The sequence below is a fragment of the Euprymna scolopes genome, chromosome 43 (genome assembly GCF_053919585.1).
Source record: "Euprymna scolopes isolate OS-2025 chromosome 43, ASM5391958v1, whole genome shotgun sequence".
In the NCBI taxonomy this organism is placed as follows: Eukaryota; Metazoa; Mollusca; class Cephalopoda; order Sepiida; family Sepiolidae; genus Euprymna; species Euprymna scolopes.
Window position 1 is genome coordinate 37012276 of NC_136524.1, and position 19236 is coordinate 37031511.

General features: G+C 32.0%; 1 protein-coding gene across 4 annotated transcripts in view; it reads right to left on the reverse strand.

Annotated features, from left to right (window-relative positions):
* Positions 1-2062: 2062 nt before the first annotated feature.
* Positions 2063-19236, reverse strand: part of LOC145268294 (uncharacterized) — a 672998-nt gene continuing 655824 nt past the window's right edge. For all 4 annotated transcript variants that reach the window (XM_080123705.1, XM_080123703.1, XM_080123706.1 and 1 more), the window contains 5 exons: positions 16834-16907; positions 13868-13966; positions 9814-9933; positions 4194-4291; positions 2063-2809 (listed from right to left, as the gene is read on the reverse strand). In XM_080123705.1, the coding sequence (XP_079979831.1) occupies positions 2203-2809; positions 4194-4291; positions 9814-9933; positions 13868-13966; positions 16834-16907 (998 nt within the window). In that variant the 3' untranslated portion in view covers positions 2063-2202. The remainder of the gene's footprint in view (positions 2810-4193; positions 4292-9813; positions 9934-13867; positions 13967-16833; positions 16908-19236) is intronic.

Below are 19236 nucleotides of genomic sequence, written 5' to 3' on the forward strand. Positions count from 1 at the left end.
ATGTAGTTCGAAAAAATAAAATGCTGAAAGTTACTAAATAAATTCAGTGATACTCCAAAAAGGAAAGAAGAAAAATTCACAAAATATAAACGAAATGTGTATGTTATAGTAACTTGTACAATTATGAATAAAATAAAATAAAAAGTAAATGATAAAATAAAGATGAAAAATGATGAAATGTTTGTAGAAAAACATTCATAAGAATGAAAAATTAACCAAGAAATAATAAATTTTCAGTGATTTATATATTAGATTAAAAACGAAAGAAAAAAGTGGCACATTATTTCAGTATATGTTTATTATTATTTTTTTTATATGTTTATTTGGTTGATTCAAAACTATAAATATACTCAAACAATTGTTCACTAATGACAAAAAAATGTAGCAAGCATCCATCAAATGTGTTGAACTATTACAAAAGAATTATATAAGGAAAAGTTTATAGTTCTAATAGTTTATGCTTACACAAGTTTTTACATTTTTCCTACCTATATTTTTACATCAACTGACTAAAATAAAAACGGACACACACAAAATGTTCAAAATTGTTTCAGTTGCTCTTGGAAAGATTTTGATTCAGATAAAAATAGCCTCTTTTTTCATTTTTTTTTTTTATAGCCACAAAATTAGAAAAAAATATGAGTTGTCAGTAACATTGATTTTTATTTTGTATTTCTATTAATAGAAAAACAAAACAAAAAAATTTTTTCCTTCAAGTTATCAATTAAAGATTACTTATCACTAAAATGATTGTGTGTATATATATATATATATATATATATATATATATATATATATATATATATACTGCATTTTATATTTCAACATAAAATATAAAACACTGTGTCATATTATATATATATATATATATATATATATATATATATATATTACATTTTATATTCTAACATAAAATATAAAACATTGTGTCTATATTTTCCATAATTTACTTTAAAAGTGCTCAATATAAAATAGAGCTTTATAATAATAAAAAGCCTCATGAGTTCTGGGATTGAAACTCAATAACATTTGTGTAGCCACTGAAAATGTTTATATATATATATATATATATATATATATATATATATATATATATATATATATATATATATATATATATATATATACACACACACATACATATATATAAGCATAGCATTTTCATATATATTTTATATATATATATACATACATAAATAAATGACCATAACATCTTCACATATATTTTGTTAATGTTTCTATATATATATATATATATATATATATATATATATATATATATATTATATGTATATAAATGTATCAGTTGGAATTAAGGCTCCGCAAATGTATAAACATTTATTAGTTATGAAATTTAAAAAAAATGCCAAACAAAAGACTACATACAAATAGAGATCAATACAGATCACAACGGATCAGTAAAGACCACAACAATATTTTCGGGCCGTATTAAGAGCATGATCAGCATATTTTCTGTCTCTCATCTCCATCAGATTAAAAATAAAATAAATGATCTTATCATACTCCATCCCCCCCCAATCAACTTTAATTGTACCTACATATTCACGAAAAAAATAAAAATAAAAAAGGTTCTTAATTAGAACTCAACCGGATTGAAAAAAAAAAAAAAAGAAAAAAAATCTTTATGATATTCATACCCTTCACACAACGATGTCATATTCCAAAAATTATGTAAATTAATCCAGTAGTTTAATTTTTATACAAAAAATTATTTCTTAGTGATTTTAAGAGTAAATTGTTTCTATTACAAGGCTGATTTTGATAGGTCGAATTGAGTTGTCTCCACCTTATTTATAAAAAATGGGAGATCAAACATTGTCTTGCTTTGTAAAAATTTTTAATTTTCTTAGTTAAAAAAAAACTCTACTTGATCAATTTATGTGATTTCTGAAATATGACATCTTTGCTCCATGATAAGTGCATACATCATAAAGATTAGTCTTTATTTTTGCTTTTTTTTAAATAAATCGAATTTGAAATTAAAACAAAAAAAAAATATATATATATATATATATATATATATATAATTTTTTTAAATTGATATAATTATTATCAGTCGTACTGGCTAAAGTGCACGTGTAACCTATTAAAAAACGGCAAAATTGAAAAAAACAAAAAAACAAAACAAAAAAAAAAAACCCAAAACTGTCTTACTAAAATGAATCTGATGAGAAAAAAAATCTATGAAGGTGAGATCACTTGTTTTTCGTCAACATTTTCCTGGGGTTTCACTGACTCTGTTGACGCCATTCGTTCAGATGTTGACACTTCTAGAAATGCGACAGGTTGCACAGGCAAGCCTAATGACTGACTTGGCGGTGACAGGGATAATGGTTTAGATTCTTCGGGAGATGGTACTGTAGTTGATTCCCCAGTGCCAGCCCAAGACTGTGACATGTTTATGGCTGGCATTCCAGGAACAGATTTGTTCTTCGGACTGCTCAGGGGCGAGGGCCTGTCATGTACAATGAACGTGCCAGAGCGACGTTTCACTTTGGACTCCATAGACCCGTCCCCTGTGACGGAAGACGATAATTGATCTCCTCCACCATCTCTGTGATCCCAGTGTTTCGGTGACCTGGAAAACCTGCGGGTCGGATCTGGCGATCCAGACTCGCTACCCGAGGGAGAACAGCTATACATTTTCAAGATATTCTCCTGCGATCCTGACAATTCGCTTTGACTCATACGCCATTTCAGTTCATCAAACTCCATTGACAGTCTCTTGTTTGCTCTTGTTTCTTTGTTGAATTTTCTCATCAAGCCATGACATTTTTCATTGAGTTGTCTGAAAAATAAACAAAAAATTATTATTAATGTTTATTTGCAACTGTTTGATAGCCAATGAAAAGAAAAACAACAAAAAAGACAACCGAGACCTCCTCCTCATTCTATACCTGTGTGCAGAGGAGAGGGGGTCACAAAAATGAAAAAAGCAAACACTTTTTCTTAAACAATATCAATCAGTTTAAAAAAATCAAAGTTTAGAGAAAGAGAGTATGTGTGGGGAGGGAGAGAGAAGTTGGAGACAAAATTACTACATCTCCACACACCTGGGCAAGGCCAGGTACCCCCGCTAGTCTAATATATAAAGGGCAAAATGTGTGTGTGTGTGTGTGTGTGCGCGTGTTTGTATGTCTTGCATAAACTTTTGACAGAGGTGACGGATCCTCACAAGATCGGTATCATTGCGATTTCAAATATATATATACTCAACCCTTCGAACAACAAATATCGAAAAATTGGCCACAAACATTAATTCCTTCATACTCAAGTGGGCAGTCCTGTACAAGGAGGGGTCGTTTTTTTTGAGTCACCATTTTTGCAAGTCATTGTATCGGTTGGATTGATTCGCTTAATTTCAATGTTCCGAACTTCCGGTCGGACTGTGGCGACATTAGCAAAGACGTCATGTTTTTTTTTCTTTCCTCCTCAGCGTTACGGGTTCAAGTCTGCCTGCCTACTACCCCTTTGTTTTCTTTGTTTCGCCCCCCCCCCTCACTACCAATTAATTCTCCCCCCCCCCCCGTTTCTTACTCGACCCAGACAATGCCAGGAAAGCCCTCTATTATACCACCTTTTTAAAAACACTTTTCAACCCCTCCACCCCCGGTTTCCTTACTACACAAATTGGCCAAAAACATTAATTCCTTCACCCTCAACTGGCCAGTTTTCTATAAGGAACGGTCGCTTTTTTTGTGTCACCATTTTTGCAAGTCATTGTATTTGTTGGATTGACTACGCTTAATTTCAATGTTCGGAACTTCTAGTCGAGCAATGGAGGCATCGGCTAAAACATGTTTTTTAAACCTTTTTTTCTACTTTGTGTTACAGGTTTGAGCCTGCCTGCCTACCTACCTACTACCACTTTTTTTTTTTTTTTACATCTTCACCTACTGTTGTTTTGAACCCCCACCACCACTTTTTTTTACCCCCCCCCTCCTCCCAAGGGTTCCTTACTACACCACCTACACACACCCGGGCATTGAGTACCACCCCCTCCCTCGGTTCCTTACTAACCCACCTAAACACCCAGGCAACGCCAGGCACCTCCACTAGTGTACAATAATAGTTGGAGAAAAAATTTGGTCTCATCCTTTCCCCAAAAGCATTTCTGCATAAATGAAAGATCCAATAGGATTTTAACTTTGATATAAATAAAGCAGACTTACTTCTCATGGTCAGATTTTATCTGCAAAATGGCTTCCAAATTTTCAATTTTTTGCTGCAGGAGTGTAATTTTTTCCAGGGCAGGAGGTAACTCTTCAAGCTGTTACAAAAAAAAAAAAGGAATGTATTTAGTAATAAAAATGGACATTGAAAAAAATAAATAAATAAAATAAGTATGATATATTAGCAAGCTATGAAAGTTCTGGAACTGTCTTTCTAACAATCAATTCTTTTGTCTCTGATATGGTTTTAAAATTTGTTGTTGATGGTCATAATAGAATTCTGAACCCAACCATCTCCCTGCTTTTCATCAAAGATCATTTCTTGACTTTAATAAGCTTTGACATTTTTGTACAGGCATTTAAAATTGCCGTAGACTCTTAAAAATTCAATATGTTATTGCTATACATCTTATGAGATGACTGACCAATTGTTATGATTTTACATTCAAATGAAAGCTACAGCAGAAATTGGAATACACCCTACTAAAGCCAGATTGTCATCGCTGCTGAATTTCAAAAATGTCATCCGGACATGAGGACAATTTAGAAGAATGATATGCAATAAATTCTGTTATAAACTTGGAAAAAAATGTTACAGAAATATATGGAATACTTCAGACTGTTTTTGGACCATCTTGCATGAATTGAGCATCAGTTTTTGAGTGGCATAAGAGATTCGAGGAAGGAGGGAGAATGTGAAGAATGATGAGGTGTGGGAGGAGTAAGGAAGTCAGAACACCAAAGTTGATTGGCCAAATAAAGAATTTCATGAATAAGGGCCATCGTGTGTCTATAGAGACAATAAGTGCACAGTTTGATGTCAGTGTGGGAATTGTACACATAATTATTAATGAGGAACTGAAGATGCTGAAGATTTGTGCAAAGTATGTCCCAACGGTGCTCAGAGAAAATCAGTCCACATCTCCATCCTTGTCACAGACTATTTGACCAAAATGGGCATCAAGACAGTTCCTCACCCTCCCTGTAGTCTAGAACTTGCTCCCTGTGACTTTTGATTATTTCATAAGCTCAAGGAAAACCTTAGAGGATGTCGTTATGAGACGATGGAGGAAATGAAAGAAGCTGTGATGAGGGTCAATGATATGCTCACACAAGAGGGCTTCCATAGGTCTTTCCAAAAGTTGTTGGAATGGTATAATAAATGCACTGCAGCCAGAGGAGATTACTTTGAAGAGGACTAGTGTTTCATGTGTGTGCTATCATTAAAAGTACCCATACAAAAAAGTCTGGAAATGTATTGAAGGCACCATGATTTTCAGAATATGATTTTTTTGTTTCACTATTTTTGTTATCTATTTTCAAGTTAAATTCAAGTTTTACAATATCCTTCTTTTTTTTTTTTTTATTAAATTGTTCGGTGAAAGTACAAAATAGTTACAAAACACCCTACCCGCCCCATGGTAAGAATAGGTTTCTAAATAATAACCTTAGTACAATATAATTATAGTTTTTTATTAAATTGTTAGGTGAAAGTACAGAATAGTTACAAAATATCTTATCCCCATGCTGAGAATGTGTTTCTAAATAAAGCGTTTCAGAAGTTTGGGGGATTCTGTTTTAAAGTAACAGTTCAGGGATGATCGTGATCGTCTACTGCCCCTTCAGGTGAGCATAGAAACACTACCTACCGAACCAGATGAGGGAATGATGGAACATACTGGTGGCAATAGTGATGAGAAAGATGAACACGAGGAAGTAATTAATAAATACTGAAAATTTCATTAAAATTGGTTCTTCATCAAAGTACCCGAGAAAGACAAATACTGCCCACCCTCCGTGATTGTGAAACATCGCCTATAGCACCACAAGAGAGGATGATGGAACATACTGAGGAAGATGGAACTGAGGAAGTGATGCCTCCGATTCTTCGAAGAAGTACTCAACAAAGACAGATACTGCCCCCCTGCCCTGTTTGTGATCATGAGATCAGGGGGGAGTGTAGGGAAACGCGTGACTCACCTAACTAGCATATGTGCATAATTCAACGGGTCGGTCGTGGAATGAAATGAATGATATGCTGATGAGATACTCCTGGTTGGAGATAAAAGAGGGTTGATTTTTCAGAGAGCAGATTCATTTTGAAGTTGGATTTTGAAGAAGTAAGTTCAATCAGCAGAAGTGATTTTGCAGTTAAGTGCGTTATGTATACGGAAGTTTGGACAACAGTGTCAAACTTAACCAGGAAATTGTTGATGTGAAGGGCAGAAAAAATAACACGCGGGTTATTTAATAATACCCATATATAAAAAAAATTATCAAAATTCAGGAAATCAACCAATTTTAATGAAATTTTCAGTATTTATTAATTAACAGTAACAGAATATATTATAAATATATATAAAAATGATAACATTTTTGGACGTCTCATTTGTTGTATTAACCATTTATATCAAATATTAAACATCACGTTTAAACATGCTTTTTTTATTATTTTATACAAATAAATTTTCTTCTGTTCAATTTTTGTTTGAATTGAATATTTTTTTTTGCAAAAATTTTTTTTTGATGCTAAAATAGAACATTACCAAAAATATTTTTTCTTCTCATAAAATTTGTTTTCTAAATAATTAAAAATAAAAGATATATACCTCATCGCTAAAAGCCGCTTTGTAAACAAATGTTTTGTTATGAATTTACATGACGGCATGGCACGTCACTTGTGACAGGCGGCACACACACATACACAAAAGCACATATCGGCGCTCGCTATCATTTCTATTAATGCACACGTAAAATGTTCTTAACCAATTCTTTTCAAATTTTACAACAAAAGGAATAAATATATTAGCTTTTACATAGCATTTGAATGAAGTTTCTATCTTGATTTATTTTTGTACTAGAAAACCTCAACTTCAAGATGTTCTAACTTTTGACTGGAAAGCCTCACATGTTTTGTTCAAATTCCGTGGTAAAAACATTTTTCTTTTATTGGTTTAAAAATATGAAACATCATCGACTCTTAGAACTTTTGTGTTGAGTATTTATATGAACAAACATAAAACGCTTGCATCCAAAAAGTCATCTATTACTTGCAGACACACCATGGCGGTATGTTTCGTTGTTAATAGGTGGAATTAAATTGCAATTTCTTGGAATATACAAATCACAACAAATATGATAATACTATTTTAAAACTTAATTTTGAATCCATTCATATAAGTTTTATATTGATTGACATAAAAGAAATCTTAATTATTGATTTAAAACTATGACTTTCAGATTTAGCAGCAGAATGTGCCTTGTCCAGTGCTAAATGGTATGCCGTTTGGTATTACTATTAATAAATACTCAGAAAGTAATACTGTGCTACATAGTTCAATATGAATAAAACCGCACTGTAAGATATAATCTTTAATTTATTCCTTCAGTCTAGCACATCTTGGCTGACAATGTTACTTTCCCCCTGTTTCTTTTGAATGTTCCCTTTTTTTATGTAACATTTTGCTGACTTCTTTCTTTCGTGAAGAAATGCTGCATGTTGAAATTACTAAGAGTTCCTTTCTCACACCATTAAAACAATGATCATATATTATTATCATAATGATATTTGAAAACTAGGCTACATCAAAGGGAGGTCACTCTCATATTCTTGTCCAAGATTGCCAGATTGGCCTTTTTAAATTCAAATTTGGTGAATTTTGAAAGCAGTTTGTCCTTCAAAAATTGTATTTGGCCTTTTTTTTTCCCAAGCGTAACGTACAGACTAACAAAGTAAAGAACAAGCAGGATATTATAGAGATGTGAGCAAACAATTTCGGGAGAAGAAACTGTTGAAACATAATTGATTGTTTAAACAATATCGGATGTTTTTTTTTTTTATCTCTATTCATCTGAAGTGAACAGATGATGCTGGCTAAGTGGTTACTGACACAAACTAACAACCTGGGGATGCCAAGTTTGAATTCAGCTTGTTCCACAGAAACATTTCCATCAAGCTCATTCTTCACCTTGAAAGGAGGTAAATAGAACATAAAGTCAAGAATGTGTATACTTTTATATATTCTCATGTATAGGATTAATTCCTAAACTAATTATTCAATAAAGTATATTTCCACAGAAATATATATATATATATATATATATATATATATATATATATATATATATATATACATACACTCTGTAGTCCAAACTCACAACTCTGAAGATTGCCCTTCTCTGAAAACAGGCTTTTTATCCAAGCCAGTACTGTCTTACTTGCATATTTGCGAGATCCACAAACATGTAATCAGGTGTGGCCCAAATTTTGCTTTGTGCTTTTTTTTCATAACCGAACCTTACACGTTACACAAACTCATTCAGAGGTTTGAGATATGTCCTTTGCACACTCTTAATTACTAGTTATTCATAACAACCAGACATTTTATCACAAAGTCACCTCTTGTCAAGGCCTAAACTCCATTCAAGGGCACGCCTTGAAACTTCCTCTATCTAATTAGTGCTTTCATTTGTATATGTTAATGGGATTGATAGACTGATAGTTGTATGAGGAATGTTTTCAGAGGATTGAAGATCTCCACATGCTTAAGTCACTTTCTTAACTTCGTTATGGATTTGGGAACACAACTTAAGTCTGTAACAGACTTTTTCACGAATTTGGCCTTTTTTTGGGAAGCCATATGGCCTTCAAAAATTCTGTGGCCTTTTTTAAAGTGTAACGTACAGACTAAGAGAGTCAAAAGCAGAATATTCTATAGACGTCAGCAAACATCATCGTAAGAGATACGAGTTAATATCTGTACAAATTTGACTTTGGAATAAGAACATGTCTAATGAGCTTGATTTTAAATATTTCCAGTTCGGTTTTAACATTCTTTTATTCTGTTCACTTTTCTAATCCAGTTTAATAGGATGTCAGGTGCTGCAATATCAATACGCAAGAAAATACAAGAACATACTTCAGAAAACTTTTTAAAATTTTAGTAAGAAATTTTGTAATTGTTCAGAATTCTTCCATTATTAAAACAAAAAATACAGATAAAATGAAAAGATCATATAAATTGATCAGATACTTTCTTTTTTTAACAAAAAAAATCATTTTTTTTTTTTACAATTTTTAACTATTAATAGTAAATCGTAACCAGTGTAAGACTGAAAACAAGAGAAATCTCAGTTATCTCCCCTTGTTTCTGCAATATAATGGAGTGAGACTCCATCCTAGCTCCCTCATAAAATCTGACTTTCTTAGTTAAAAAAAAAAAAAAACGAAAAAAAAAAAAAAAGAAAACGAAAAAAAAAAAAAAGAAAACGAAAAAAAAAAAGAAAACGAAAAAAAAAAAAAAATTGATCCGCTTGTGTGATTTTTAGAATATGACATTTTCTCTGTCATAATACAGATTTTACTTTATTTTAGTTTTTTAATATAAAACCGGATATTTATACCAACAGGTGTGGACATCTTCAACTTTCACTGTATATAAACACATGTAGTACTTTTTTTTTTAATTTTCAGTTTATAATGTTGAATTTTAAATCAATTTCTTAACTTCATCTAAAAACAGTCATAAACTGACATAAGAAAATGGGATTAGAATTTATTTATTTATTTATTTAAAACCAAGTGTGAAGGAATTGGACATTTTCAAATAATGGACCTTACCTGTTTTTCCAGATCAATCTTTTGAGTTCTTAGATCATGGATTTCTTGATTTCGCATTTCCAAAACAGTTTTTAGACTTTCAATTTCACGGGGAAGATCGCGGTAAGGTGATAAAGCAGTCTGAAGAGAATAATAAAATATAAATATATATATATATATATATATATATATATATATATATATATATATATATATATATATATATAATTCAATGATTATTAGTCACTAATTATTAATCAATAATCAAATTATTGATATTCACATAATTTAAAAGATACAATAATTCACATAGCAAGTGATCGTAAATTTAACAAATGTGTCTGCTCCTCTTATTAATGTGCCCAATCTCACCACACTGCAAGCAAACATTGTCCAATCTTAGTTCCCTACAATCTCTTATCTTGAGTATGCATGTGTGTGTATGGAGGGGGGAGGTGTATTTAGTTCTTGACACCAGAATTGTGTTGAATCATGAACGTTGTTAAAAGTTAATTAGTTATTTATCTATCTATTCAATGATATTCTTAAAATAGTTTATATTGGGAGTTATTTATTGTATATTCTATTATTTTTTATAGAATAAAGTATAGCAATGGGTTTTAGTTGAAGATGTTTACATAAATTAGCTAGGTTAAATATAAACAAAATAACCTTGAGCAGGCAGACGTGACCAGGAGGTCACATTAAAGGGACGTGTCTTTTAATTGGTTACGTCACCGGAACTGAGGTCAAGAGGTCAGGAAGTTTAGAGTCAGTCGAGGAGAATTGGAGTTTGATCACAAGAGTGAACAGACAGGGGAGTCGAGAGTTAGTCATGAGAGTGAACAGACACCCAGGAAGCGTGACTGGTTAGAACAAACACGTAGACAAGAAAAGCAGACTCTTGATGAAGACCGTCTGAGACAACTGAAATAAATTTATATTATAAAAATATAAAGTTTTGTTCTGTGGTTTCACAAAAGAAGAAACAACAGAGGTCTCAATTGGATGGTGTTAGTCATTTCATGCTTCGTCACGGAGCTCAGCATGAAGATAGAACTCTTGAAAAAAAAGAAGGTATGAAGCATATATTATTCTTCTTATATATGAACTCTAATACATACCTGTGTGATAACTCTGATACAACATGACTCAGTTTATACGTCAATAATCATATCCCCTGGCTAAACATACATACATACAATTTATATGTTTATAACGGTGGGTGTTATAAGAACAATATCTCCCCACATCTTAATACAACAATATAACTGTTTTAATATAATCTACCTCTCAATACAACATAAGACACGTTTTATCCCATGACTATATAACAATTGGAAAGTGGGATTGAGAAATCAGTGCCATAGAGCAAGGACACTGACTTGCAAAAACTGCTGAGGTAGCTTTATCAGCATTCCCTAGTAAGGGTGCCTCAGGTGATCAGTAATAAATTAACCACTTCTCAAAAAGAGAAAGCAAAGCCTAGGAAAGAGAACCTCCTAGAACTGCACAGAATTAGCATTACACTGCAATCAACAAGGATCAGGTCATTAAAGGAATGGTCTTATCTCTATTGATTTTGGGGGCTTGAAGATAACTTCATTAGTAAATTGCTGGAATCTGATAAACAGAGAAGTAGTCAACCACCTTGGCAAAAATAACCTGCTCAGTGATATACAATATGGTTTCCGCTCTGCAAGATCTACAGCTGATGTGCTAACTGTAATATTACACAATATTAGTGAATCTCTCGGCTATCTCCTCATTATTCTTTGCAGGGCTTGTTTGTGGTAGAAGTTGCAACTGCCCCTAGTTCAGAGTTTCCCAAAGTGGGCTCCACGGAGCCCTGGGACTGTGAGTGAGGTTGAGGGGCCCCAGAAGCCCTTTCTTAAAGAGGACCAAATGTTTTATATGGAAAAATTAAATGGCTGCAGACATTTAATTATGGGTCTTTTTTACTGGAAAGCAATTCAAGAATATAACTACAGGTCTAAAGAGTTTTAAGATAGTTCATGAAAAAGAAAATAAAAAATAAATTAACAAAAAATGTAACAATTTTTGATTAATCAAAAGCAAAAAAAATGGTTGTAAACATTATCATTAATTAGTTTTAAAATTTGAAAATGTTTTTCATATTCATTTAAGAAATTATCTTGTTCGTGCCCCCTGAAAAAACTTTGCCCTACTCGGGGGCTCCATAGTGTCAAGTTTGGGAAACTCTGCCCTAGTTCACCATTTTTCCCCAGCAACCTGATATACCTCAAAACTTCTACCTCCATGGTTTCGATTTCAGTTAATCATTGCAGTTCTAGTGAAAACCACTCACGAAAGCCATTTTGAGATTTTTCTCAAGGCTTTGTCTTGTATATCTGACCAATCCTGTTAGTCGCTATATTTCTGCTGCATACAAGTCGTCCACCAATTCTCCTGTCCAGGTAATTCTTCTGAGCTTATTATAGGCCTCAAAAGCATCCTCCAAAAATACTGCCTTTAATCTTTTCTCAATTTTCTAATAATCAATCTGGTTCTTCTCTTATTTCCAGAGAGATTGCTCGCACATTTCCCTCCAAAAAACAGATTTAAATGTTGCTATGACAGCAATCTTTTGCAACTAGTTTCAGTTTATTAAACCACACAACCACATCTTCTTCATAACTTCACTCATTCACCCATTTTTGCAGTTTAGTCAGAATAATATATACAGCACAATCATGTTGACACACTGATTCTCGCCAGATCAACGATCAACGATTAAACAACGATGAGCCTGGCCAGTACCAGATGGGTAACCATTTGGTAAGGCTAGGTGCTGTATGTACACTCTCGAATCAAGACGGAAAACAATGGGAAACTAGTGTCTTTACTTGTTTTCCCAACATTACCATGGCTCTACAATTTGGAGAGCCATGGTCACTGATGTTGTTACAGCAGTAGGGCTGCAGCATGCATACAGTCTGAATAGCTTGTGGTTTTGGTTTCTGCAGTTAAAATCGTGACACACACACACACACACACACATATAGTGAATGAATGAATGACAAAATTCTATATTTCAAAGTTCATGATGCTGACCATCTTACAATTTATTCCTTTAATTTAGTTGACATTTACAATTCTTGATAGCATCTGTTTCGTAGCACAAAATCAATCACTTAATTATTATATCAATTAGTGAATCAACTTTGCCATTTACTCATCAGAAGAAATAGCAACAATCAATCCATCAAAAAGGAAATAAAATGCGTTTTGATATGATTAGAATCTGAAAATTGGAAGAGAAATTGTAGATACCTTTAATATGTTTACATTACACCATTTTCCTTCTTAGATAAGGATTGGTATATATTATAAGGAAATAAAGTATATTTACACAGAAATACATATACACACACACACACACACACACACACACACACACACACACACACACACACACACACACACACACACACTTCAATCCAAACTCACAACTCTGAAGATTGCCCTTCTCTGGAAATGGGCTTTTTATCCAAGTCAGTACCGTCTAACTTGCATATTCACAAGATCCACAAACATGTAATCAGGTGTGGCCCAAATTTTGCTTTGTGCTTTTTTTTTCATAATCGAACCTTACACGTAACACAAACTCATCCAGAAGTTTGAGATATGTCCTTTGCACACTCTTAGTACTAGTTATTCATAACAACAAGGCATTTTATCACAAAGTCACCTCTTGTCAAGGCCTAAACTCCATTCAAGTTCACGCCTTAAAACTTTCTCTATCTAATTAGTGCTTTCATTTGTATATGTTAATGGGATTGATAGACTGATAGTTGTAGGGTGAGTGTTTCCAGAGGATTGAAGATCTCCACATGCTGCCAACTCAAAGTAACAGCCAATGAGGAAATAGCAATTCTACCCGCTTTTGAAATGTAAAGACTAAAGGACAGGAATGGTATGTTTTGTGATATTTAATTAAAGGTAACAAAAATATATAATTAAATAAAATTTTAACATTGTTTTCTTTAATTAAACGTTTGCTATGAATTAGGAATTAATAAATTGAAATAAATTAAAACGATGCATTACGAACCTGGACTCTTACGTTAGCCTCTTGTTCTAGGGCTTCTTCGCACATTCTGGCACGGTTCCTGAATTCTTCACATTCACAACGGAGAGATTCTACTTTTTCCTAAAAAAAAAAAAAAAAATAAAATAAAATAAAATTAAAAAAAAAAATAACAAAAGATGAAAATTCAAAAAAATTAGAATTTATAAACATTCTCTCTCAAATAACACACACATATATATATATGTGTGTGTGTGTGTGAAAGGCAAAGCTGACAAAAAATCCGTTCTGGAGTTCCAACAGGTAGCTGATGAAGCTCTGCAACATCTTTCTGGCAGCTCTTGCAGCCGTGCTGGCACCGATGGCTTGCCTTTCCATTGGAGTCTGCCTGCAATGCCGAGAAGGGGGCACTGATAAATGGGCAAACCAAAGTTCTCTTATTACCTGCCCAGGCCTGCACCTCTTCGTTAGCAACAGCAGACAATGTAGTAAATCAAACGAGGTGCCAAATGTCATTGCCTCAAGAGACAGATGGTTGCCATCATATATACATATATTCAGAGACAAACTGTTTTACTGTATCCCAGTACTTCAATATAGCTAAACTAGATAATTTTTTACTGAGGCAACAAGTCAATTATTTTCATTTAATTCAATGAAATTTACATTTAAAGTAGTTTACATTACCATTGAAGTCAAAGTGAAAACGCTTCTCTGATACCCCCTCCCCCAACTTCTCTGTTAAACTATTACTAACGGATAATTGATCTCTATCTGAAACCAAAACTATCTATTAGCTGCTATCTTTCCCTAAAAATAAAAAAAATTTGAAAAAAAATCTGCATCTGTTAAAAGCAAAAATCATCATCACAAACATTTAAAATATCATACTATTAAAACATCTTGCCTCAGATCTAACAATTGCTGACACTCTACAAAACTTTAATGGTAACATCTCCACCTTGTTTCAACTTGGATAAAAGTCATGTTTGGATCTCTAGATCCAAAGAATGCAAAGATGCAAGTAGCCAATAACCTGCCCTCCACCTGCCCGTATGTATGGAAGAGAGAGAGAGGGCAACACAAAAATGCAAACAACTTGGATGACATGCTAGTAATAAGTATTAAAAACATGGTACTTGTTTAGCTATAGTCGACAAATTGGTTTTTTAAATATCGTTTTAAGCAAAAACAATATTACATACTTAATTGTTATGTCGAAAATAGTAATATATCCAAAAATTACGAAAATTTATCGAGTAGAACAACTGCTATTGTGTTTTTAGTAAAAAAAAAAAATTTATTACTATAGACAACAAATATTGCCGCCATGACACAATTAATCTAAAATATTCTTTTCAGAGTTACGTCCCCTGTGTTTAGCCTCTTACTGCCTACTTTATAATGTCTAAGAAAATGTGATTTTATCCAATTTTCTGTAAAAATTACTTTTAACTAGAAATAAATTTCTACTCGATGTTTTTGTAATTTTTAGATATATTACTATTTTTGGCATGACAATTAAGTACGTAATAGTTTTTGCTTAAAACGACATCTTAAAAAAAAAAAAATGATCTGTCGACTGTACCTAAACAAGCACCAAAACCACATCTAAATGAATAAATTCAAACTACTTTTATATCAAAACACCTCATGTTTAATGATACAAGAAAATATTTCCAAATAAGCTATATATGCCGATCAAAAAATAAAACACAGTCATTGCTATACTTCATTTGTATGTTTAATTTTTAAACAATGTCTAATAAATTAATATTCTGAATGATTCTTTTATAATTTGATTTAGTGAAATTTATCTTCAATGGTTTTCATGATTGTTTCAAGCCCTTTTTACAACTAGTCATCAATAAAGTTCGATTTTGACTTTTTGCAATAAACTCACAAATGTAATCCAAATTTAACTTGGAATAGAATACAGGATCATAATTGAAATAAATTTGAGTTGGACTGAACGCTGATGATCGGGTCTCGTTCAGGCTTAGTTTGTCTTAAAGGGATTTTGCTTTCCTCTCCACTTTAACTATGACTAGTTCCTTATATCAAGTAGCTTTATGTCTTGTCTGGAGCGACTCGCATAAAACATTTTTTTTTAAATACAAAATGATAAGAACCACAATGAACTAATTGATAAATTTGACAATTCTTGACAAATTCCTATAAATGAAAAGACAGATAACTTTAAATAAACCAAGGCAGATTGAGTGATGTTTTTTTTTAAAAGAAAAAAAAATTGTACTTAATCATAGACATGATGGTTAGCATCCTTTCAGAATGAACATTTTCTCAGAGTAATGAGACTGAAGTGTATGCAATTGAAAAGATATCAATTAACTCACTGGAAATTTTGACTCCAGTAAAAAAAAAAAATAAATAAATAAATAAAAAAAAAAAATACTCAGATCTCTTGACCCGTTATAAGGATAACCTTGCATGAATGCAATAAAATTAGACATCATGGAAGTGCTGTCGCAAAAATTCTTTCAATTTAACAAGGGTTGCAATTATTTTATCCAATCCATGTAGTACACACATATGCAAATGGTTAAAAAAATTCATTGAAAAATCACAAGAAAGAAATGTATTCTTGTGTTATTTTGATTAATCAGACTTATTCTCATCTTGGGTGTTATTAGCACAACGTTTCGGCCGCTGCAACCTGCGACCTTCTTCAGGTGTTGAAAACATGCTTCTTTTTCTCTACTAAGGAAAAGAGGGTTAGGGTTAGGGTTACTAAGGAAAAGAGGGAGAGAGAAGTAGAGAAAAAGAAGCATGTTCTCAACACCTGAAGAAGGTCGCAGGTTACAGCGACCGAAATATTGTGCAAATAACACTCAGGATGAGAATAATAGTCCGATTAATCAACATAACACAAGCATTCACAGCTCATCTAAAAAATTCAGAATTGCAAAGAAATGCAGAGGTTTTTTTTTTTTTTTCCAGAATTAAAATTGATACATTTTTTTTCTTACCGATAAAGTCATCTTTATGCTTTCAAATGTATGTGTGATTGCCTCTAGTTTGTCACGATGTTGGCGATGTAAATCTAAAAACAAAAAGAATTGCATTTTTTAATACAAGATCATTTTATAAAAAAATTATAAAATGTCTTTAAATATATAGACATAAGATATAAAAATAAAATAAAGTAACTAAATAAAAAACAAGTTTGATTTAATGATGAGAGAGAGAGAGAGAGAGAGAGAGAAAGAGAAATGACTAAGAGAGAGAGAGGGTGGGTTCCAAACTTTTAGTGATCGTTATTGAACATAATAGATCCACACGAAACATAAGAAAAGAGGGAGGTAAATATTAAAATATTAACTGGGTGATTATATATATATATATATATATATATATATATATATATATATCCTTGAAACAATGTTTCATGGTAAACAACTGATGATCCCTTTAAGAACATTGGTACTATTGTTAGTTCATGTAAGGAAAACTATTCAGGAAATTGACGTACTGACAAAATAATTTTCCACCGAAGTACTTAAAAATATATTTTTTAATAGTTTAAAAAAAAGCTACTTCCAAAACATATATATACTAGCAGTTCCACCTGGCTTTGCTCGGGCCCTATGTACTGTTCATAAGGTTATGTGCATATGTATATATCAAAAAGTGTGAATATGTAAAGTAATGCCTTTCTGTATAATACTTCCTTAACTACCATAGAGAAAAGACAGACAGACACTTTCACTTTTCTAGATAGATAGATAAATTGGATGCAATATATAGTAATGATTTAAAAAGTATAAAAAAAAAAGACTTATGCACCACCACCGAGAATCAAAACCAAAACGTTCAGCTCATGATTTATTTTGCCTCTGCCGTCAATGATTGGACCATGAAAACATGTTTACTGCAAGGCTAAAAATTAAAACATGAACCAATGAACGTTATGCATTCGTAATGCCGGCGTTCGACCTTCACCTGGCAAATTTCATTTTTTTTTTAATTTTCACACTTTTGCACCGATTTTTCCGGGCTAAAACCCAAATATAAAGTTTTTCATGGATTCAAATGCCTTATATATGAAGTTTCATGTCTGTAGACCAAAAACTCTAGGAGGAGTTTGGTAGGCAAAATTTATTAAACAAAATATATACGTATACATAAATATATATGGAAACAATTTTGTGTTTTACTATAAACTTTTTACGCAAATATTATGCAAGTATAAATCATGTAGAATATCTGCATGAATATAATTACACGTAATAGTTAACTAAAGATGATTATCCCATTAGAAAACCGAAGCAACTAATAGGGAATTAATTAAAATTAATGTTCAAAAAAATATGCAAATTAGCTAGATCTTTTGCTAGTGAATGCAGGTTCACAACCCATATATAAGAAAATTGTATTTTCTTTTTAAATAAATAGAAAAGAGGGTTTTTAATATGAATATCAATACACACAAAAGAAAAACGAATTTATAGGAGTGTATATATATATATATACACACACACTCACATATATACACACACATACATACATACATAAACTTTATATTTTTTATATTAACAAAATTTAATGCATTAGTGAAGAAGAGTACAGATTCTTAGAAATTTACACAAAAAAATATCTTTTATTTCCATACAAAGAATACAACTGTTCCAACCTACCACTACAAAAAATAAAAATTTAAAAACGAAAAATTTCTTAATAAAGTCTATAAAAGTTGAATGTGAACTGTAGCAAAGTTTTCTTGGAGAGGTTGCAGCTTAGTTATTTTTATATACGTGGATAAATGATGATAGATGGTAGGCTGAAACAATTGTATGCTTTGTACGGAAATAAAAGATGACTTTTTAGTGAATTTATAAGAGTTTGCTCCCTGCATTCAAAGCAATTCATATAATATAAAAAGTATTCATAGCTCTAGCTCTGCACCATTGAGCTATTTTAAACTGTGCAATAAAAATATATATAGTTGAAATATATACACTTGTGCCCGATATTATTCATACCCCTCGGATCTTTGAGATTTCTATAAGAATATTGCTCAAACCAGAAGGTAGACAATATTAAAGGGATTTCAAACAATAAATCAAGCATAAGCATTTAATTTAAACTCAACAAATTAATAAATTATGCAAGTTTGAAACATTATACAAAGAAAAACAATAATGGCACTAGTTCAAAATTATTCATACCTCTCTTACTAATAGTCAATAGCATGCCCTTTATTCTTAATAACTGCCTGTAACCGTTTGGGATATTTATCAACAAGGTTTTTACAAGCATCAACACTGATTTTTGACCATTCTTCAATGCAGTAGTTCTCCAAATCCCTCAAATTTCTAGGTTTCCGCTTTTTAACCTCAGTTTTCAATATGTGCCAGAGGTTTTCGATAGGG